At 39.9% G+C, this 23,912-nt stretch overlaps 1 protein-coding gene across 1 annotated transcript in view; it reads left to right on the top strand.

Annotated features, from left to right (window-relative positions):
• Positions 1–20,202, top strand: part of ST7L (suppression of tumorigenicity 7 like) — a 67,807-nt gene extending 47,605 nt beyond the window's left edge. The window contains exons 12-15 of the mRNA XM_066622792.1: positions 2,149–2,299; positions 4,673–4,765; positions 8,558–8,697; positions 19,871–20,202. Coding sequence (XP_066478889.1) covers positions 2,149–2,299; positions 4,673–4,765; positions 8,558–8,697; positions 19,871–19,966 — 480 coding nt within the window. The 3' untranslated portion in view covers positions 19,967–20,202. The remainder of the gene's footprint in view (positions 1–2,148; positions 2,300–4,672; positions 4,766–8,557; positions 8,698–19,870) is intronic.
• The last annotated feature ends 3,710 nt before the right edge of the window (positions 20,203–23,912 follow it).

Genomic DNA, 23,912 nt, shown 5'->3' with positions numbered 1-23,912 from the left:
CAATGAGTTGCTTGATCTAAGGATACTATTGTGATTGTTATAATGTGTATGAAGGCAAGCGCTCAATGTTGCTGAACTTTTTCTTCCCTATAAATTTTTCCCAAACAGTGGAATTTAATCATGGCTAATACTTGTAGCATCATATACAAATTGTCTAAGAACATGAGTGATTGCTATTTTCAGAACCACTCTGCATAGGACAGATTTGAAATACAAATGTCTTTGCAAAATATTAATACCAATCTAATTTCTGTTTCCTTACTTGAAGAGATGTGCAGTGTTTGTGTGCACACATAACCTGCGTAAATTCTTTATCATTGCCAGTGAACCCAATAAAGACACAAGATGTTGATTTTGGTTCATTATTGAAACATAGTGAACTTCATTGAGACAGTGATATGCAGCAGCAGGTACTAGCTAACTTTAACTCATTTCAGAATACTTCAGCAGCACTATGGTCTTCAAGAGGAGGAACTCTCCTCAGATGAATGGGTGATCCAACTCCAGCTCAGACTAGAAATCAAATGTTGCTTGTTCATTGATCTCATCTGACGGTCTGACCATGTTTGGGTCAGGGAGGCCCAGTGCAGCATCACTTCCCCAGTGCGTGCAGCCTTTTTGGTGACAACACTGCTTCATTCAATGAAGACCCATCCCACTCCATTGTCTCCAAGTCAGAAAAAAACCTCTGGCTTTGAGTGCCTCAGGATGCTCACCAATCTATTCAAAATGACTTCCCATACAGGCACTGTTTCTGTCTACCTGTGACTAGTTCCAGTGAATGTCTCATTTAATCAGAGTGTAGATTAAAAAGGAAAAAAAAAAACCCGTCAGCCACCAGCCAGTTGAACGGGAGTAAAAAAATTCCTCCAGACTCTACTGTGATCACAGGTGGGTGGGCTGCTTCATATTCCTCAAAAGTGAATTCTGATTTCCTGAATGCTCCATGCATATTGCCTTGGCAAACCTGTCCTAGCCTTGTGACTGTGGAAATGGGACAATAACCTCCCCCCCATAGCAAACTTCGGGGAATGTGTTCAAACTATTAATTTGTATATACTGAATAATTGACTTTTTGTTCCAGAGGCTCCTTGCTGAAGGCTCCTTCTAACTGTATATTTATACAGTTAGAACTGTTAGATATGCAGTTAGATAAATATGTAGTTAGAACTGAGCTGAAACTAACATTCAAAGAAGTGAGAGATCTGTATAAATTTGCCATCGATGATCAGGCCACATCTGGACCATTGTGTTCAGTTGTGGTCACCACATTTCAAAAAGGACATAATGGAACTAGAAAAGGTGCAGAAGAGAGGGACCAAAATGATTATTGGGCTGGAGCATTTCCCTTATGAGGAGAAGCTACAGCATTTGAGGCTCTTCAGTCTACAAAAGAGACACCTGAGGGGAGATGTAATTGAGACATACAAAATTATGCAGGGGATGGATAGAGAAGATGGCTAGAGGGATGCTCTTTTCCCTTTCCCACAAAACCAGAACTAGGGGACATCCACTAAAATTGAGTGCCAGGAGAGTTAGAACAGGCAAAAAAAATATTTCTTTACCCAGAGTATAATTAGTCTGTGGAACTCCTTGCCACAGGATGTGGTGATTGTGTCTGGCCTAGATGCCTTTAAAAGGGGATTGTACAGATTTCTGGAGGAAAACTCCATCAGAGGTTACAAGCCCTGATGGCATGTACAGTATGAGATTTGCTGGTCGCTCTTCATGTGGGCCAGGTAGGAATTTTTTTCTGTCATCTGAATTGGCTGTGGATGGCCAGTTTTTTTTTTGCCTTTTGCCTACCCCATATTAGTGAGGGTGGAACTGTGTTCAGTAGGTTTCATGTTTTAAAAATTGGTCACTAGTGTTTAATAAAGTAGTCCAAGTTAAACCCAAGCCACTGCCTGATGTCTTTGTTGGGGAGTATGCAGGTAAATAAAATGCCAGATGCAGAGGATTCTCATGGAGCTGCAAGTATCTTGTGGTCTTGTGTGCTCCCTGAGACATCTGGTAGGCCGCTGTTGAGATACAGGAAGCTGGACCAGATGGGCCATGAGCCTGATCCAGCAGGGATCTTACGTTTTGTGTACCAAAGAACTACCCACAGTAGTCTGTGTTGCTTCATTATGCACTTCTTTCTTCCAGTACTTGTTAGAAATGAAGAGCTTGATTTTGCCCCCGGAGCACATTCTGAAACGTGGAGACAGCGAAGCAGTGGCATATGCTTTCTTCCATCTCCAGCACTGGAAGCGAATAGAAGGGGCCCTTAATCTGTTGCACTGTACATGGGAAGGCAGTAAGTAATCTTTGTCAGCAGCATGAGTTAATTTCTTTTTGTTGGCAGTAAACAGTTTAAAAGAGCACCTGCAGATTGTGGCAGGTGGGTAGTGTGTGAAATTTGTCCAGGTGCATAATGTGTGAAGCTGCACTCTCTTGTACATTTTTGGTAACTTGTCTAAGAGAGATCAGCAAAGGCAAGCAGTTGTATAATGAGGCCTTCACTTCTAATAAAATTTTGGTAGTGTAACTAGGGTTGAATAGCATTTAGTTCTTAGTGTGTCTCATTTGTGTGAAAGAAGTCACTGCATCACCTGTTCTCTAAGTTAGTGGCCTTCAGCTATTCTCAAAATCTTCACAGGAGTTCCATAACTCCTTAATGATAGATAACTTCTCTGCCATAACTGAGCACGCCCTACAGTTTTTTATGTTTTTGAATGGACTTTTGTTTTATGTGGAGTAAGGGTTCAGACCTGTCAGTTTCCCAGTGCAAGCCTGTATTGTAGTATGGAATATTGGAATTCCATCTAGCATGCAGGCAGTTCAAATGCCAAGCGCGCAAAGGTTTCAAAGCAAGTGACTTAATGTGGCAAAAGCTAGCTCAGGGCATGCAGTATTAAATGTCATTGCCCTTGTGAGTGGAAGGAAATGGAGGTAGTTCTGCCTGAGCAGGTGAACAAATGTATTTTCTTGGTCATAATAATAATAATAATAATAATACAGATATTTATATACCGCCTTTCTTGGTCGTCAGATTTCTCCTCAGACTTTAAGGCGGTTTACATAGGCAGGCTGTTTAAATCCCCGTAGGTATTTTTACAATTAAAGAAAGGTTCTATCTTTCAAGAACCACACAACATTTCAGATGGAACTTTTGCGGTCTGTATCACTTTCTGGCCTCCTCCCACACAGGCTGACAAGCAGCTCCTTCCAAAGAGCAGGTGGAATAACTCGGCTCAGCTTGTCAGCTGCTTCAAGGTCTCGCCATTCATGGTGCAGGTAGCCTCGAACTGGCGACCTTCAGATGTTATCTTCAGGCAAGTGGAGGCTCAACTCTCTAGACCAGACCTCCTGCCCTCCTGGACATGTACCTATTGAGTAGTTATAAGCAAATATAATGAGTATGTAATAAACAGAATTATTAAATGCTATCAAAAATGGAAGTACATGAGAATTTTTGTAAGACCAATCTGAAGTAGTATCTTCCTGTGTGTTTTTGAAACAGGAAGTAGGGTTGAAAATAAGTCTCAATTTTCACTTTGAGCAGGAAACCACCATTCTCTTCCCGTACAGTTTCTTCTAATAATAAAAAATCCTCTTTCGTATTTACCCAAGATGACCCTATTTAAATTCTTAAGACCTCACTGAACTTCTGAGTCATATTTTCCTTTCACTGGTAAACCTAGTAATCAATCCAAACTGTTGTTTTTCATCTTAAGTTGCGGCATTCCTTCAGCTAGAACTAGCTAGTTTTGGAGACCAACATATCCCTCTGTTTCCTAGAATAAGTCCAGCACAAACAGCGGTCCATAAATTTTAGCTTCATTAACACTAGAGCAGTGGTTCTCAAACTGTGGATCTGTTGTCCACCACTGGGGGGGGGGAGAGCACTGCTGCCCAATCACCATTATAGCCACAGAGGCTTGAGTGGCTGGTAAACTTATGGGGGGGGGGGGTCCAGTGCTTGAGAACCACTGCACTAGAGGATCCACTCTAGAAAGATCTCATTTATCTTCAGGGTCTGCTGTCTACTGCAAACTTGTAATGCCTTGTGCGATATAGTTGCTCATATGTAATCTAATACTGGACACTTCTATAGGAAACAGTGTTCATGCCAAAAGTACCAGAGGCGTCTTGTTGGTTTTTATTTGCATTACTTTCACTGTGTCTTTTATACTTGGATGTCAATAGAGTATTGGAGAAATGCTAATAGTCATCTGTGCATTGGAATCTTATCCCAAATAGTGCATGTAGATTTGTTAGAAGAGGGTTATCAATGCATCGAGGTGGAAAAATGGTAACAGTTTGAAAGGGATCTGATCGCAGCTTCAGTCAAATATACCAGTAGATACCTGTCCAGTTTCTAACGTCTCATTTGTACTTATGGTGCCTGCACAGATGAGGGGGCATGGTGGTGTTTGTTTGCAAGTTCAGATATTCCCAATCTGACATTCATCTTCAATCTGGAACTGCCTCGATACCCTGGTCAGCAATTACGGCAGTCGGGAACAAATTTCATCTTCATCCTTCTAGCTCCTTTGGTGATCTGTTATAATTAGTAGTTATACTAATTGAACAAAACATAGGAATGACTTTAACTCCAGTGGGCTTTGGTAATGTGAATTTTGCAGATCTCTGATGCTAATGACTTCTCTTTTTCTTATTCCCTCAGCATTTAGAATGATTCCATATCCGCTAGAAAAGGGCCATCTATTTTATCCCTATCCCAGCTGCACTGAGACAGCAGACAAAGAGTTATTACCAAGTAGGTGATTATTCTGTTTTTCATGTTTTCATTCTTCCAGCTGCAAGTAATCAGCATGTCTGTCTTCTTTCTGTAGTTGGTAATGGGGTTGCTTTCACATCTACATCTTAAACAGGCATGTAGTGAAAGTCTGTACACAAAAATACAATTATTTTAAATGTGGTAATTCACAAGAACAGCATTAATCCACAATGTAAACTAAGCCCCATTTTTATGCTAACATGGTACGAGGATCACTCCAGTGCTTCTCTCTAACCCATGAAAGTCATGTCGAAGTCTCAGGGCCAACTGAAAGGCTCCCCTCCACATCTGTATTACTCTTGTTTCCAAGAGGGCAGACTGGTGTCGGGAGGTTTTTCCAGGGTATGCCTGTATTTTAAATAAATAGACACAGATACATTTTGATTGATCTTTAGTTTTAGAGGACAATCTGTGGACTTTAATGCCTGTTCCCTTTCTGGCTACTAAGTGGACATAATCAAATGATGAGAAAAGGAAACTGTCACGAGGTCAGATATGATCTGTTCAACACATATCCATATTGGAAATGTATCTTGTTGGAAGACAGCAGCTAGTATGCATATAAAACATACAAGAAATTAGAATTCTTTTGGAAATTGCAACAGTGGAAGAAAAAAAATGTTTTAGAAAAAGTAGCAAAACATTTTTCAGTTGCATAGATTAAAGTAGCTGAAGCACAAAGGGCAATTAAATACTTCTTGTCCAATATTTTCATTGGGCATAAATTGATTCCAGTACATAATAAATAGTTCCATTTTGCAGAAACGTTCATTAGCATTGGTACTCCTTTTCAAAGATTTGTAATCAAAAAAGGGGAATGCTTCCAGACACCCCTTACTGGTAGGTGAGGTTGGCCAACATGCATATTTTAAATGTAAGTTCTCATTTAAAACAAAAGAAACATGTGTTCAAAGCTTGAATTGGAGGATATATTATATCCTCTTGTATTTATGTACTCAGTTGCATCTTATAAGGGCCTGGAGTAGTTGGCTGTTTTAGGATATGTCAAAGTATATGTAACTGAAATTTCAATATAACTGAGATTCATTAGTGAAATGTTGACTCATAAACATATCTTGCTGAGGTGAAAGAAATGCTCTGCACTACTCCTGACACCTTAGAAGGGTGAAAGGAACATTTGCACCAGCTGAGCCATCCATCAGTTCAGGTATGCTTCATGTGTTACACATTTTCTGTGGGGAAAGTATTCCTACATAGGAACAAATACATATGGATCGTCACGCAAAATGTTTATATGTGCAGTTGAAATAGAAAATGTTGCAGATTATTTTTATATCTTTTCCACCATGGAAACAATTCTCTCTCTCTCTCTCTCTCTCTCTCTCTCTCTCTCTCTCTCTCTCTCTCTCTCAGAGAGAGAGAGAGAGAGAGAGAGAGAGACTTGGATGGACATACCAAGATATTCAAGGACCCCAAGTAGTAGTAAATGTTCACAATTGTAAAATGTGATTTGATGTTGATCATCTGTGTGTTGCACATTTTAAGGAGACCCGTCTTTTATTTAGTTTTGAAATTAATGAAGCAGGATATAAACTTAGTTTCCTGGGGTGACCAACACAGCATTAAAACAATTTAAAATAATAAGAATCCATAACCAGCCATAAATAATAAGCTACAATAAAAGCAGCAGGACAGTACAAAGCGTTATAACCCACAGTGGCAGAATAAGGATCAATTTGGTTATTGGCATAGCTTATGGACTCAAAATATATGTACTTTGAGGCTGAAGATACTTCAGAAACTTCTTAAATATGGCAACTAATCAGTAAGGTTTTATCTAGACTTCTTGTGGGAATAGATCTATCACTCTGCTTTTGGATTATTTCCTTGCATCACTGATGGCCTCAGAAAAGAGGGGGGCTTTCCTCTAGTAAATCATAAGCGTGTGTTAGGCTCTTGATATTGGTCCTTGCGTAGCCTTTTGAAAAGCAACCTGGAAATACTTCTAACTTCCCATTTGCTGACTGTGAGAGTTTTGGTGCCCCTTTACATTATAATGAGGGTTTTGTTCCATGCTAGGTGCTGGTGAGATCCTGCGAAGTGTTAACTGCTGCATCTTGGGGAGTGTTTCAGTGCAAAGTGTAGAGTGCTTTTTACTGAAGCAGTCAAGGGGCACATCAGCCACAAGTACACTTGCATATATGTGCTTCGGTTAAAAAGAAAAGAAAATGTTTTAAATCTTGAAAAACTCAATTTAAAAACTAATTAAAATCTGCCCCCAGACTGCTCTAAATTACTCATTTCTCACTCATGCAGGATATTGCTCACGGAATACCTCTGCTAGTGACTAACCCTAAGCCGTGGGCTTCCCGGTATAATTAAACTCCAGTGTATGCAGACATTTCAGCACAATCACTCACGCATTCCTCTTAAGTTTTAAATACAAAACTATCCATAAATAAAATCATCTTAATGCTTTTTTAATGCTTTGACTCTCGAACAGTTTTCAAATTCCAAAAATTGCGCCACTATGATCTACTGTATTCTTAAAATAAGAGAATGTTTTACCCCATTGAGACCTTGGCATGATGTGTATATCTAACTGTAAAGTATAAATAAAACACCATGTATCCAGTAATCCTGCAAATATTTTATCGGGAGGGGGTTATTTAGTGGGGTGAACTCTCTGGTTGCAGTTGCTCCCATCCCCACTTGCTCTTTCTCCTTTTGTCAAGTTACTTGGATTTGTGGTTTGACCATAATTGCAAATTCTGTATAAATTAGGACCATTTTTTGGGAAGGGATAAGGGGGCATAATGACTATTGCAAGGAGGGAGGCTGGCACGACCCATGAAATGTACTGTTACCATAAGACTAGAGGGGGCTTTTTGTAGGTTAAAGTTAAAGGCAAGCAAAAACAAATGTAATAGATAACTGTATGAATACAATAAGCTGTCTCAAGCCCATAAGGTAATTTTAATGAGCCCTCAGAAGCACTACCAAATTCCAATCAAGATGTGATACAAATTTGCTCTTGACTTCAATTGAAAGGGGGAAAGATATATTTCCAACAGTGTGTGAGTGAGATGGAGCTTATGAAAATACAGTATATCTCTGGCTTTGTACTCTGTGTCTTTGCTGATGACTTCTTGGAGAAGCAACAAAACTTGTAGCCCAGTCCTATGCAAGTTCCACTGAGTTCAATGACACCATCATTCAAATACAGTAGCAATGTTTGCTCTGTTGTGGTGGTGATTTATTGTTTGAGCACCTCCTTTTTCCCCAGGCAACAATCCAGTTAGCTGGCTTTGAGCCATCTAATTGAACTGTGAAGCCCACCTGATTTTCAGCAGGGGCAGATGGAATGGCCCCTGAAATGGCCCCTGGTGGAGAGGGAGTGTTTAGGGATAGGTGATGGCAGAACAGAGGGCGGATTAGGCCCAGGAGGGGGTCAGCATCAGCAGAGGCCTCCTATCTTCCCTCTCTGGCCTGGCAGCTTTACACAGGGCTTCTTGGGCTTGCACTAGCAAATTAGCTGGTGCAGATCCCAGTAGCCCTATTGTACAGGCTGGACCATATAAAATATCCCCTTACTCCAAGGATACCTCCAGTCTGCTCCTTACCTGCTCTGGATACAGCGTGGCCACTTGTCCTGGCTGCACCAGCACAGGTTAGGATTGGGCTGCCTGTTATACAAATAAAACAGTACTTTAACCACAGGGCTTTTCTTTCCTTTGTAAATCTGTGAGCATTATAAAATCATACAAATACCCAAAACCTCAAGTAACTGTTGTCATTTTTTCCTTCTAGCTTTTCATGATGTGTCCGTGTACCCCCAGAAGGAGCTTCCCTTTTTCATCCACTTCACAGCCGGGCTGTGCTCGTTCACAGCAATGTTAGCCCTCCTCACACACCAGTTCCCTGAACTCATGGTCATTTTTGCTAAAGCTGTAAGTATCTGCTCCGCCCCAGGGCTTACTTAAGGTTATATGTGTGACATGTGGAACTTTATCTACAGAATTCTGGAAACTAAATCAGAGCCATGGACTTCTCAAAAATCTCCATCAGCATAACTCAGAGGTTTTCCCCCTTTTTTCAAGAGAGTATTTATTAAAGACCATCCCTGAAGATTTCTGTTCTTTTCATTGGCAGCTGGCTTGAGTCTTAATTAGAGAAAGGACTTTAAAGATACCATCATTTCTGGGCTTTCAGGGATAAAAAGAACCTTGCTAATGCTATTTAAACCGCAATGTTTCTTTGAATTTAGAATTTTGTTAACGAATGTGTTTACATTAATAGCATGAGAATACTTAGATTGTAAGCTCTCTGGGGCAGTATCTTTCTCTGTATTAGTATATGCATTATATTAACGTATTGTGTGTTAAGTGAATTAACATGTGATAAACTGTTGCATTCTTTTTCCATCTTGAGAACTAATGGGACTTGATTGATGTTATCAAAGCAAGTTTTTAGAGATAAACAGAAACATACACAGCTGCTTGCAACATATCCGTGGGCTCCGCATCCATGGATTTGGTCAATTGTGGATTGAAAATGTATTAAAATGTATTTTGGAAAAATTCCACATACTCTGGCCCATACTCTAGCATCCCACCATTTCACAGCTCTCTCTGCAAAACTTGCCTTGTTTACTTCATACTCTGCCATTTCACAGCTTACACAAATTTATGCCATTTTAATAAGCAGACTTGATCATCCACAGATTTTACTATCCACGCAGAGTCCTGGATAGCCTTGAACCTCTGCAGATTTGGCAGGCCCACGGTATGTGACTTAAATGTCACTTGTCATAAAATTACCATAAAAAGTTCAACTCTGAGCTATGAAAAACATGCAGAATTGTAAAATTTAGTGTTTTTATTGCATTTGGAAATGCATAATGTTCAGTTTATTAAGTAAGAATCCAGGAGGATTTTGTATTATACTTCTAGCAATCTTGATCCTGGTAACTGGGAGGGGAGTGTTTGTTTCATTTGGAGCCTTATGTAAACTCTGAGCCTAATTCTAAAGGGCTGCTCTGGACTTGAGTCTTGATGTCCTCATCTTGTGCTGAGGGAGGATGCAAAATTTCATTTGTAGGTGCTTTTGAATTGTCCCATCTTTGTGTCATTTTATTTAAAAAAGTGCTTGCATCTAAAGCTGGGGCAAGGAGGTGAGTGAGCACTGTACTGAGTTTTTTTGAACAAAAGAGAAAATAACACTAGCACTGTCTACTAGAGCTATGCAGGGAAAATGTTGTAAAATTAGAAATATCATTTATATGCTAATATCTTCTCTGATGTTGACAATGGCCTATAAGTGATGGAAGATACAAGACTCTCCTTTTATGAAAAATAAAACCATGATCTTCTGTGATATTTAGTTTCTCAAAAGGAAACCCCCCTCTATTCAATCGTACTTGCGTGTTCAGGATGCAACCTCAACATCCTTCCAAAGCCGCATTAATCTTCAATTCTAGGTTACTTTCAGTAATTCAGTGCCCATTCCTTTTAATACAGTTTGCGTGTCTTAATGGTGGTCTATTTTTTCATGTTGTTAGAATAAAAATTGCTGACTTGAAACTTTTGAAAACTATTTTCCTATACTGTTATTATAAATAAGTAATATAAGCCGTTTACACTTTCTGATTTGTCGAGGATGGTATTGTCGAGGATGGTAAACTAACAGCACAAACTTAGGCATGTGTTCTCAGAAATAAACCCTATTCAATTATGCTTGTTCTCAGAAAAGTACATATAGGTTTGCAGCCGGGCAGCCCGATCCTAGGCTGCCGTTCTGCTGGCACTGCAGCCCCAGTGCCAGTGGTGGGTGTTGCAAACATGCCATAAGGCACATTTGTACCACCCAGAGCAGAAAAAGTACAGTTGAGGAGTCTTGTGCCACCCCATCAATGCTGCAGATTTACTCCTGGCTGCTGCCAAGCAGGTAAGTGCTGAATGGCATGGGGAGAATGGAGGAAGTGCATGGGGTGTTTCTGGATGGAGAGGGTGGAATGGGGAGAGGGACAGACTTGAAAGCAGGGTGGGATTGGCAGAGGTCTTCTCCCACAAATCTTATCCCCCACAGTGTGCTTGAAAGCCCTACCCAGGGCTTCATGAGTCTGTGCCAGCAAAATGACTCAAGAAGCACCATTGAAAAGACTGGGGCTTTATTTGGAGGAAGGTGACAAATGTCCTCTTTCCTCCTGAGGTGACTTCCACCCTTCTCGGATCCAGCACAGGATCTTGTGGCAGCCATTTGAAGCCACCACTCCTGTGCTGGATAGGATTTAGCCCTAAGATTCTCAAGCCTTGTGGAGTGAAAAGCTCTGTGAATGGAAGGACTCTTCATGAAAAATGCTCTAAAAAGGTTTGATAAGGGGAGGCTTATTCCAGCAGAAATGTAGAGTAGTTCATGACAGGTAGAATTTATTCTCAGTACAAACTGACCATGAATCATTATAGCATGAGATAATTGCTATCCAAGAAGCGGGTGGATTTTACACCAGCAAGAATCTTGTGTCAACTGAAGAATTACATTGAAAAGATAATCAACTGGGAATGTGGGAATTAAAAGAAGAATGGGATCCACAACAAATACAGTTTGATTAACAAATGTCACACATTGATAAGAACTCTTTAAAAAGGTAGTATGATTATCTAGTGGTGTAAATAAAGCAAACTGGCTTCAATAGCTAAATGAGAAGGCCAGAGTGAGTGATTCAACAAGGTATAGAATATTAGAATAAGAAGAGACCTTTTGGAAATCCCACAGTTTGAATAAGCTTATAATTGTTTATGTGGTTGATGCCTTTTTGAAAAAAAGATGGTTAGATAACAGATGGGGGGATTTCAGTATTCCCACCAGGGCTCCGAGGGTAGGTGCAGCTCAGGATTTCATGGCTGCCATGTACCTGTTACAGTTGATATTTGGTCCAGTGCAAGTCACTGTGTACATGCGGGCTTTGGTGTTTGCAGCTGAACATGTGGGTGGAGATCTGGGTGCAGCGATGATTTAACATCACTTTATCATGGACAGATTGTATTTATTATTTTTATAAACTTTTGGATGCTCCTTTTGTGGGAGGAAGGCAGGATCAAAATCAAGCAAATGAATAAGAAGAAGAAAGTTATGGGAAGGGGTGGGTTAGATGTTTGAACAAACTTGCATTCAGGCTGACCAATCTGAATAATGTTGACTTGAAAAATGTAAATATCAGAGGGAAGTAAGATAGTGTTTACAGGTATCCCAGTGTATCAATAAATTCAGTGTACTGTGCATTCCATATCTGTGAAATCGATCATAGAGTTGTCTTATAAGACCTGTAGGTCACATGCTCTGAATTTGTGATCCTTGAGTTTTTCTTCCTTTTGCCTGCCTTTTTCAGATTGTCGTTTTTCTCGCAGCTATTGAAACATACATTATTCAAAATGCAGTCTGTTGTGAATTATCATGTCTTTCCTGCAATGCTTATAGTTCAGTTCTATAGGTATTCTGGCGTATGCAAGGACATATTCTGGCATATTCTATAGGTATTCTGGCATATGCAAGGACAGGGACCCCAGGCCTTCTGGCCCCAGGCCCTTCTGGCCCCACCCCATCTGCAGGGGGTGGGAGGCAGCATATAAAGGCTATTGACATAAGCAGTGGGTCTTGACTAGCCTATCTAAGGTGGGCACAGGAAATCAGTTCCTGTGATTAGGCTAGGCCCTGTATCTACCCCCAGAAGTGGGGAGCTCTCCCCACTATCCTTTTTTAGTCCCCGCCCGTTGCCTCATACTCAACCATGTGAACAAGTTGTGAGAGGCTAATCTAAGTATACATACACTTGAATGTGTTGTAACACAAAAGAGAACAAATATAAGAATGATGTAACACAATATGTGTACAACCATATCTTTTGCAACAGGGAAGGCAGAAATCCCATCTCTGGAGGCCAGAATATACATTAGTGGGCTCCTGAAGCCATCCTCCTTGTATAGTCTAGGCATGGAAGGAAAGCATCCTTTGAATTTTGTATCCCAGACCCTATGGGCATGTTGATTGGTCGGGATTGTCTTCCACACTAAGTGGCTGTCATGAAGTTGCCATCAGGCCAAAGAATAAAAGTCCCACCCCTCTTCTCACCACACAGGCCCAATGGGGGTCCTCCAGGTAAGTTAGGGGAACCCATGCTACTAGAAGTTATTAACAACAGCATCATGAAATTATTTCATATTCTTTTTATTGTGAATATTTTTCAGAGCATTCATTATGGAAATGAATATCAGAAATGAATACTGTCTGCTCCATGAGAAATATTGGTTCTGTGGTCATTCTGATATGCTCCTGAAAATAAATGATGACAGTCAAACATTTTCTCTGCAAATTGCCAAGCAACACTCTGATTTGGTGGCCTTCAGACCTTGTTTGTATATGATCATTTGCAACCCTAGCTTTGTAATATTGAACAGAGCTCGTATCAAGTGATTTTTGCAATAATACATCTTGGTTGGTGAGAACCTGTTGGCAGTCTGAATCCAAGTAATACAGTGAATGGAGGGGAGAGATGAAGCACAACTGCTCATTTTGGATGTAGAAGTTCAATGACATCCATATTTCATTTCCATTTAATTAGGCAGTGTTGGAATCAAGTAGGTCAGATAAGAGGCTCCATTTTCACCAAAAGTAAGGTAAAGATAGCCAGACATACTAACGACACATTTGCATGCTGTTCATAATTGGTTAAGTATGCAGGAATGACGTCTGTGTAATTCTTTAAAGACCATCAGCAAAGAGATTTGCTAAATGATATGATTTCCAAAGAGATATGAGATCGAGTCAAAGGATTGCTCAGTTTTGCTAGATTTCTTTAGCCAAAGAATATTGATTCCTCCAAGTCTGCATACAAAGGAGTTTGAGTGTTGAGTTTTGTGTCTGAGAACATAAACATTCTCCTTTTGTAATCATGTTTGATGAGCTATTTTGTTTCAAACCAACATGTGCCACAACACCATGATTCTGTATCCCTAAGAGTAAAAGCATCTGAAAAAAAACCAAATAACTAGCACTTGATCCATTTTGTCTGGAGTAATGCCATTCCAGAACAGAGGAAAAGGTCTCTGTAGTAAATTTGAAACTAGAGCCATTTGTTTGCCTTTAAAAAATGTGGCTTAGTTGTTGATGTGTAAACTGATAATTTTATTTCTTCCACATCAACAGCTGCAATTCTGTACACACCTAAAAGCAAGTCCCGTCGAGTTTCACCGGGCTTACTTATAAGAGAACATGCATAGGATGGCACTCTTGGAGTGTGACTGGATAACATTGAGAAAAATGACATTCATCCAATTAAACAAACCTTATACAGTTAATAGGGATTTTCATGGATGAATAAACAATTTTGAAGAAAAATCTACAAATCCAAGATAATGCCAGTGAGTGCTGCATTAGGTACTGTCTTAGAAGCCCCTGCAGGGCTCCCCAACAAAATAGGGGAGACAGGCAAAATAACGATTATGACCCACTTCCAGTTTTGCAATCTCTGCATGTTGGGGAGGCCTGCAGGGGCTGGTGTAGGGCTCTCCGCACCCCTGGGAGGCCGCTGCAAGCTGTGGTAAGACTCAGCGAGCTACTGCGCCCCTCCAAAGGGTGCCTCTCCCCCCTCCCTTAAGGTGGCAGAGGCCAGGGCTGTGTGGCTGGGGCATCCCGACACCCCAGTTTGAGAACCATTGCCATAGTGTTTGTAATATATATATATATATTAAAAGAATTGCCATGTGATCAAAATATATTTTTTCCCCAATATTTGATTTGTAAACTTAATTATTGTGGCCTTGATGAATAGGTTAAGTTTACCTATTAGTTTCAAGGAGTAGCAGAATGTCATGGCACCCTCCTTATGGAACTCAGTTCCCTGTGAGGTTTGCTGTGTCCCTTTTTTACTCCTTGAAAACCTGTTCATTTGGCGTAGGTTTTCTAGGCTTTATTTAGATCTTGGCTGGTTCTGTCCCCACTCTTGTGTTATATTATGAGTTGTTTTCTTTTGTTGTTTTATTGTTTTTATAATATTCTTTGTTTTAAAACTTGTGAGCCACCTGGAGTCCTTTGGGAGTGAGGCGGGATATAAATCTTTTAAAACACACACACACACACACACACACACACACACTCTTATGGCAACTTACCAAATTAGAAACCATTCCTTTTTCCAAACACAATAAGTAGGTCTGCTTACAAGCAATTTTTCACATTGTGCCATTGCTCAAATCAGAGTTGTGCCGTATTATTATTAAGTATTAACAGTATTTATATACCGCTTTTCCACTAAAGTTCACAAAGCGGTTTACAGTGAAAAATCAAATAACTGATGGCTCCCTGTCCCAAAAGGGTTCACAATCTAAAAAGATGCAAAAGAACACCAGCAGACAGCCACTAGAAAAGACGCTGCTGGGGTGAGGTGGGCCAGTTACTCTCCCCCTGCTAAAAAGAGGAGCACCCACTTGAAAAAGTGCCTCTTACCCAGTTAGCAGGGGTTAATGCCTGCTAACTTATGTGATGAGGTTATGAGTATTGCCTCTCATAGTGATACAGTATTACAAAATGTAACTGGTGCTAATGATATTGCAAAGCATCAGTAAATATATTTAATCTGAGGCCCACGACTTGGCAGACTTAAAACTTTTTGTGTAGTAAAACTTCCATTAACTTTATTTGGAGACCAGATTTCAATGTGATTTATTTGCAAAAACATTATAAATTGACTTGGAACTATCTCTGTAGAATGCTTAGTCTTTTCTTTAGTGCGATCAAAGTCGCACCTGGAAACAATTGTATACTTCAGTATGAGAACTTCTTAAAAGATAAGCATTATTATAAATTTCTCATCCTTCTAGTGAAAAATCGTCTAGACATAATTTTGTTTTATTTTTATTAACATGCCATTAATTTTTAATCTAAGTGTAGATCTAGTCCTTGTGTAGCTCTGGTATATACATCATTCATGCTTATTTTTCAGTTTGTTTAGCTCAATTTCTATTTACAGCAGTGGTTCCCAAACTGTGGTCAGAACCCACTGGTGGATCACAATCTGATTTTGGGTGGGTTGCCAAAGGATGATGGAAAGATCAGATAATTGCCTCAAACCCTGAGGCTAGTGAAATCAGATGCTGTAGCTTCTAATTACCCTGCAAAGAGCTGAGGTCCTGCAGTTTGCAAGCATGTGTAAATAGAGAGAGAGAGAGAGAGAGAGAGAGAGAGAGTAAGTTTCATGGTCTTTTTGTAGTTGTTATTACTAATAAATAAAGAAATAAATAGAAATAATTTTATTTATTTATTTTTCTCACTCTCTTTTTTAATAAAGTCTGGTAAACCTAACTGGGTCCTGATAGAGTGATTCCAGAAGTGCGCCAAATTCTTCAGTGGTTAGCATGAGCCTATGTTTAAATAATAGCTCTTTTTCTATTTCCACTTCAACAGGCTGACACCATGTTCAGATGCATACCTGCACAACCTATCTTTGCTTCAGGTTAAATCACAAAGATCTCCTATTCTGATTACAGAATGACTAAGATCTATTTTGTGCTTACAGGTTAAATTCTTTCACAAATATCTTAGTTCTGTATTCAGAATGTGTGACATACTTACCTGACTTTCTGTAGTGTACGCTGTTGCCTACTTTTTTAATAGTTGAGCTATAGTTGTTGAGTTCAGCTTCTGCTGCTTTCCAAGAGCTCAGGACAGGTAATTATGGAGCATCCGCCTTGAACAGCTTTCTTATGCGCCCTTGTTCATCTCGATGCATGAATTTATACAATCACAAAGGTTTACTCAATTGGTTGATTAATAGTGTGAGGGAATTGAAGAGGCAACTTGGTCTCTGAGCTTTGTGGAGTCCAATTTTTATATCAAGAGCTTTATAGGTTAAAATTGAGGTCCACCTTTAAATGCCTTATAACAAGGGGGGGGGGAGCACCAAAATCCAATTTCTTATTTTTGCACTGCTAAATTATTATTTCATTCCATTATTTACCCCATCTAGTGGCTGAATGCAGTATAGTGTCTACTCTATATCATTGCATTCTGGGGTAACAACAGAGGAGCAAGAAACCTGGAAGTGGGTCTTTAAAGCTGTTTTTCCACTGATTTCGTATCAACTGATTTTTTTTTAATCTACTAGGAGTCCCGGAACAGAACCCCTGTGGATAATGAGGCACGACCTGTACATTTGTTTGTTGCTCTCATGCTGTAGATATGTCACTTTATGCTCTTTTTGAATCTGTTTATTTTTAGATTGCATAGTTTTTGTCCTGGATATTAAATAGATTTCAAGTAGCAAAATGGGAGAGATTATTTGGGGCTAATCATCATTCTGTCTAGAACAAATGGGGCAGTCCTAGGCAAGGTTTCCTCCACAGCTCTTGCTTTTTAAGTGTGCACGTGGACTGGTGACAGCTCTCTGGTGGTAGCCTATCATAATATTTCATGCCTGCTTCCAAATTTCGAACTTGGTCCATGCTTGGGCTTCATAAGACAAGTTACAAAAGCAATTCTCTTGCTTTTAAAAGGCATATTTCTATTGTACCTTCCAATGTGTATGTGTACTGCAAAGGGGAAATGTTCTTAGCAGTCTAATCTGTATTGTCAGCAATGTATTTTTGTAAAAGAACAAAACCTAATATATTTTATTTAGCGGAATAGCATTGGCATATGTATTTTCACTGGATAATATTTCACTTGTTTCCTCTACAATCAAATTGCCAGACAAGACTCTTGCCAAACTGCAAAAACTTGTTGAGAGGCCAAAAACCACAGTGAGTCTTTTAATAGCTATAGTGTGTACACAATGGAATATGCCAACAGCAAAAGCCCAGAACTGGCACATCGCCGCTAAATGGAACTGAATGGAAGCTTTCCATTGGATCCAGTGGGGCACAGAGATCTTGGTTGGATTTTATTACAGTTGGGAAGGGTTATAGATTTCTAGGGCCTGTCTTCCAAAAGCTTTGAACATCTCAGTGAGAAGCAGAATTCCTGTTCTTTGAGTTGATGTGGTTACTTAACCTCTGGCAAAAGCCATTTACTGGCCACTATCTTTGCTTTGTTTGTGCAAAGCTAGGAGTACATCATACTTGTTGTTGTTACATGCAAGGAAAAGAGCCCATGGATTTTTTTTTTTTGTGGGGTGTCAAGTGCATATACTTCAGTTTGCACAAGTCTGTACCCTCCTCCTTCCTGTCACCTACTTTTTAGGGTCCTTGCATATTCTTTTGAAGCACTGAGTGCTTTTTGGAGTCATAATTGTAGGCCAAAAAGACCCCAGAATCCCTGCAGATCAATTTTAGTAATTTGTGTGACAACTGGTTTTGTAAAAGAAATACTGTGTTATTGAGACTCTTTGAGTGATGTTGAAGATTTAAGTTACTACACAGCTGTTGAACATCTCAGATTTATAAACACTTGAAGCTTTTGCTTATGAGAAAAATGTACATGGCTAGAAAATGTGTAATGAGTAATATTTTACATTTAAACTGATGAAATAGTCTCCCACCAGCTCAACGTGCTGACAAAAGACAAAATTTTCCTTACCTTACTAACCTGTCTCTTAATCTGTTTTCTTGATGCAAGAGATGCTACTTGTAGACAGATAATTTAGGGGTTGGCTTCTGTGTGTAATTCCTGGCATTATGAACAATGGTCCTCTGATTGAAAGTAGCATTCCTATGGTGGTAGAACTGTGAAATTGGCACAATGAGAGTGAGCTCTCTCTCAAACCGTTCTTTGGCAAAGCAATAGCAGAGAGCATGTCTACCTTGGCTTGAACCTGTTTGCATGACTGCAATAAAAATGCTAGTTTTCTGATGATGTGGTATGCAAGGTCTGAGCAGGTTACAGAAAACAATTGATGGAAGAAAAGATGTTCCATTAAGTATAATGAATGCTGAATGGCAAATAGCTGAACATGTTACAGGGGTTGTATGTTAGTATAAATTTGGGAGCAAAGAGGAAAATATTGAGTGGTTATAGCTAATGGAATATAAACCTTACCTTTGGATTCTGTCCTAGCTTGACCAACTTTCCACTTTCATTTTCTACTTGCACTGAAAGTCTCTTCCACAATTTTCTGGTCTCATATAAGGGTGGTCTTGTGATTAATAGATTCTAGAATTTGCCAAATTGTTGTAAGAAAATAATTGGATGAAAGCTAGTATCAAAAAATCTTCGCAGAAATTATTGCTCTGTGTAAATTTTCAAAACTTGTCAGAACATTAGTTCATTTTTTTTCTATGTGTTGTAACACTATGGTGAAGCTGGCTCTTTTAAGAAGAAGACCATTAAAGAATCAGCTTTCTAGAGAAGTTTGATTTTCCTTTCTCTCCGTTTTTAATATTTTTTGGAATGTCTTAAGCTGATACCTTGTCTTAAGCTGATAAGTCCTCTATGAGTGTGTGTGTTTGCAAAATGAAATATTTGTAAGCAATTTGTTTTTGTAAAAATTTGAACAGGAGATATCTTCTGCACTTTGCAAAGCTGTGTCCCAAGTTTTGTCTAGTTCAATTCCTAAATTATCTTCTTTAGGCTTCATTGGCCTAGTTCAGGGCTGTCCAAACTTCTTGGCAGGAGGGCCACATCATTTCTCTGACACTGTGTTGGGGACTGGGGAAAAAATAATTAATTTACATTTAAAATTTGAATTAATTTACATCAATGAATATATTAAAGATGAAACTTATATGAATGAATGAATGAATGGTCTATAAAGGCCTTGTGCAAAGCAAGACCAGCCTTTTTGCTGCTGCTGCTGCTTCACAGACATAAAACAGCAATCAGCGGAGAGAGCCCTTGGCCTGCAACTCGCATGAGAGGTCGAACAGTTGGCCCTTGTGCTGAGGGCAGTTGCATTGGCTCAGCAAATCTCTGGTGGACCAGACACTCATTAGAGACTGGGGAGTCCCTGAAGGCTGCAAATGGCCCCCAGGCCAGGGTTTGGGTACCCCTGGTCTAGTTCTATCAGTGATAAATAGAAATAAATGTATCCTGGTCTTTATTTTAAGGGATATCAAATATTTAGGCAATGTGCATTTATATGACTTAGTTTCTCCATCAGCACCACTGTTTATTGCAGTTTTCTCTTTTTTCTTTCAGTTCTTTGGAACTCTTTTATCACCCTTGAGTTTCATAATGGAGAAGATTGAGCATCTTATACCTGCTGGTCTGTGGCATCAGCTGACCCAAATCTGAGTGGAACAGCACTTGGGCACTGTTCTCAGGAACTCAACCATTCACACCCCTCTAGCAGAAAAACACTTGCACCTAAGTTGAAGGAAGACAAACTCCATGACTTAGTTTTGTTTTACATACTGTTACTGGTGCTTAAAAGTTGTTATATTCCTTCTTAAGCCTTAGGTTCTGTATTGATTTAACACATAGTTTATTGTGGAGTGCGGTGGGAGGGGGAGGGAGAGTTGTGTGCTCAGCTGAATATTCACTGTACAACTTGATGCAACAGTTTTCTCTTGAAGAAATTCCAGAAAGCAATAAATCTAGCTTTCGATTTGTGTTGAAACTTCTTTCTGAACTACCGATAACACTTAAGATGTTCGGCTAACCAACATTTAACTTCTGTTGTGAAGCACTTTAAGTTTTGTAACTTTCCAGGTTTCTCAGTATGTTTATATAATAACCCTTCAGTGTTCTTAGCTGAGTTACTGTTGCCTAATAGATAGATACACAGCCCATCATGTAGGTAGGACAGGATATAAATTAATCACACTTTAGACAAGATCAAATTATTGTCACCTCTTATGCATCTTTCAGGCCAGACATGCTATTACTAGCAAGCCCACCTATGCAGCTGGTCTATCACCTCCCGCCTTTAAGAGATTTAATTAGTTGATGTGTTTTTTCCACATTTGCCATTTGATGAGGCATAAATCAAAGCTTAATAAGTGGGCTTTGTCACTTGCACTTGCAACTGTTTCTGGAATTGCTTAACTGTTTGTAGTGCTCAATGGAGACTGATACCTTGGGAGGAATGTCTTCTAATTACAGCAGACAGAACTGATGTTTGCCTTGACCTCTGACCATCCAGAAGCATTCACAGAGCTGTTCTGATTCCCCCGCCTCTCTTTCTGACTTGCTTCTAAGCAGCAGATATGTAAGGCCTAAAGTCTGAAGGATGGTATATTATTGCATTGGATGACGCATGCATTTCTCAGCCTCTGCTGAAACATTGACAGAAGGTGATCCATCTAATCTGAGTGACCCATGTTTTAACAGAATGTCAATAATTCCTGCATTACAAAAGGACCATAAAATCTATGTTCAGAAAGGCTCACTCTCACTTATTCATAGCTACCTGTTGCAGAACTTGGTGTGTCAAAACCATTTCCCAGATGATTTGTAGATTTTTTCCTAGTCCATTCTAGATGTTGTCTAAACTTTTGGTTTTGCCTTTGATTCTGTATCAGTAGGCTGAAACAGACTTTCCTCAACAAACTCCTTCCTAGCTATATGTCATGCTCTTCATTGGAGAAGTTTTCCCTCCCCCCCCCCACAGCAGGCCCATGACAACCTTATCAACTACCACCCCATCTATACTGATATTTGCATTCATTTATGATAACGCAGGAAAGGGAGAGATACAAATTGCTGGAACTATGCAGCTACCAGGAGGTAACTTTCTCAGTGTTTTCTTCTAAGTGGATATAAGCCACAGGGGCTGTTTCTCACGCTGGTATCGCTGTGATGATTAATAGATACGTTGTGCTCATGCAATTTCACTTCACCGTCCACAGGGGCCCGTAAGGTAAGCGATATAATGCTTTTTAAAGTTGAACTTTTTCCAGCATATGTGTGGAGTTATAAATGAAGCACAGCCTCCTATGTATCACTCCTTAGAGCTGGTTTCTCTCACTGTCTCCTCTTTGACATGAGCATACTAGAGTGGGATGGGCTCATGGTAAATGTAGAACTAAAAACGTTCTGTAATGTCTAAGGCTAAGGATTGCTAATGACATGTGGCTTTTGTAAGCAAAAAAAAAATTACAGAACACAGGAAACTTTCCGTTCACGTTCTGGCTATGTCCCTCTTGCCCATGGTTTCCATATCCGTGGGGGGGGGGGCTAGAATGCATCTCCCATGGATATGGAGGGACACTGGTAGGTAGCAGTCCATCAAGTACCTGTTTTAGTATTGCTGTTTAACCAAGCTGTCCCTATGGCATTCACATTTCTCTGTGTGCAGCTCTGTGGTATAATAGCGTCATACCAATAGTAGTTCTAGTAGGAAATTTTGAGTTGAAGAATCAGCCTGGGAGTGAAGGGTTAAAGCCCTTCTCTCAGTGACCCATTCTACTGGAAGGCAAGCTGCTGTGTTCTTCACCAGTTCAAGTTCTTTGATGATCGCCAGAGGTAGCACTACAAGGTAGCACATTGTAGTCTGGGATTACAAAGGCATGAGTGCTAGATCTGAATCTTGAAGATCATCACATGACAGTAGTAACATGATGTTACTGAGAGATGTGAGGAGGAGCCATGCTACAGGAGCGTATTATGAAAAAGGTAATGCAGGTCATGTGAAAAAGGGGTCTAAGTTAAAATAGAAGTTTGTCTCTTGTAATATCCTTCCTTTCTCCTGCTTGGGACAATAATCAGTCCAGCTCTGTTTAATTAATATACCAGGACTGTCCTCTCTCTTAAAATGCATGGATAACTAAAAGCTCTAGACCAGGTGACTATCTGCAGTGTTCTCAGGCAGCAAGATGCCTCTGAATGGATTTCTTTTGTGGAAGAGGTTCCCAGTGTAGCTGTGCTTGAAACTAAATTCTTTTTTTATTGGATTTAACTTAAAGTTCGACAGTTTTATTTCTTCTCCTCTTGCATTTAGGAATTATTGCAAAGGTGCCAAGGCTTGTGGATTCGTGACTCTAAGCGAGGCTGGGTTCAGAGGTCACAGTCAAGACCATTAATAACAAGGTGCAAACGGCTGGTTTATATGTAATGTGAGGCTTTTTACTTATTTCATTTATGCACTTCGGGGGCTCTGTTTGCTTACGGAGCACTTGGTGTCTGGTACTTATTTAGGAGATTGGGTTCATACAGGCCTTTGAAGGAATGCAGCAAATTGTTCTCCAATGTTGTAATTCTGCAGTGGTAGCTGAACTTATTTGTCTCTGCTTATTACATATGCGTTCAGCGAGAAAGTTGTTCTTCGCTTAAGAAGCCATTGTTGAATGCAGAGAATTACAAACTAAAAGGCATGATCTATATCTCTTTCACGTAGACAATAGCAGGTCTTCTTTTCAGAAGTATGAAGAGATCAGACTGTGAAACTGCCCTCCAGTGATATTTGTGTGGGTTCTCAAGGCCATGCATGAAATTAAGCAGTTCCTTCAGAAAGGGAATTGAAGCAGGGAAGTCACTTTCTGCAAGTTAACAGCTAAAGGCCAGTTCATACACTGAGAAGGTGCTAAAATTGTCAAGGCACACCATCTTTTTTTTATAATTGAAGGCACACTGCACTGCTGTCTGAGGGCTCACATCCCCCAATGTCCCTACTAATATATGACACTCCCCGAAACTGCTGCAGCACACTTGCAGACCATTTGTGGCACACCAATGTGCCATTGCCCAGTGTTTGAAAATTACTGGGAGGAGGTGGCTTCAATTTGTACACTTTCTTCCACAGCAGGTAAATCTTTTTTGAGTTGTAAGCTACTTGAAGCATCAGGATGTATGAATAAAATGATTATTAAATTCCAGAAGTCCAACACTGGAGGTTCTGCAGGAATGAACATTGGCTTTTTGTACCTTCCTCCATAGCACATATTACTTTCACGGGGGCAAGCACCATAGACTATTTGGACAGGCTGTTGGTTTGGAAACCTTGTTCCAGCATCAGTTAAAAATCCAAGGATTTTGAAAACTCTTATGCACTGGTGGGTTGGGCAAATTCTAACCTTAACTTGACCCTGTGCCTTCACCTTTTCTTTTTCTCTCACAGCAGCTTTTCACCTCAAGAAAGTACCTTGGATGAATTCAGCTGACACATTCCTCAGCACTTTCTCAGTTTGAGGAGCAATGATCCTAGCTGAGTACAGTGGTGCCTCGCATAACGAAATTAATTCATTCCGCAAGTCCTTTCGTATTGCGAAAATTTCGTCTTGCAAAACGCGGTTTCCCATAG

Source organism: Tiliqua scincoides, chromosome 4 (assembly GCF_035046505.1).
Source record: "Tiliqua scincoides isolate rTilSci1 chromosome 4, rTilSci1.hap2, whole genome shotgun sequence".
In the NCBI taxonomy this organism is placed as follows: Eukaryota; Metazoa; Chordata; class Lepidosauria; order Squamata; family Scincidae; genus Tiliqua; species Tiliqua scincoides.
The sequence above is the reverse complement of the archived record's forward strand: the minus strand, read 5'-3'. Positions and strand labels throughout refer to the sequence as shown.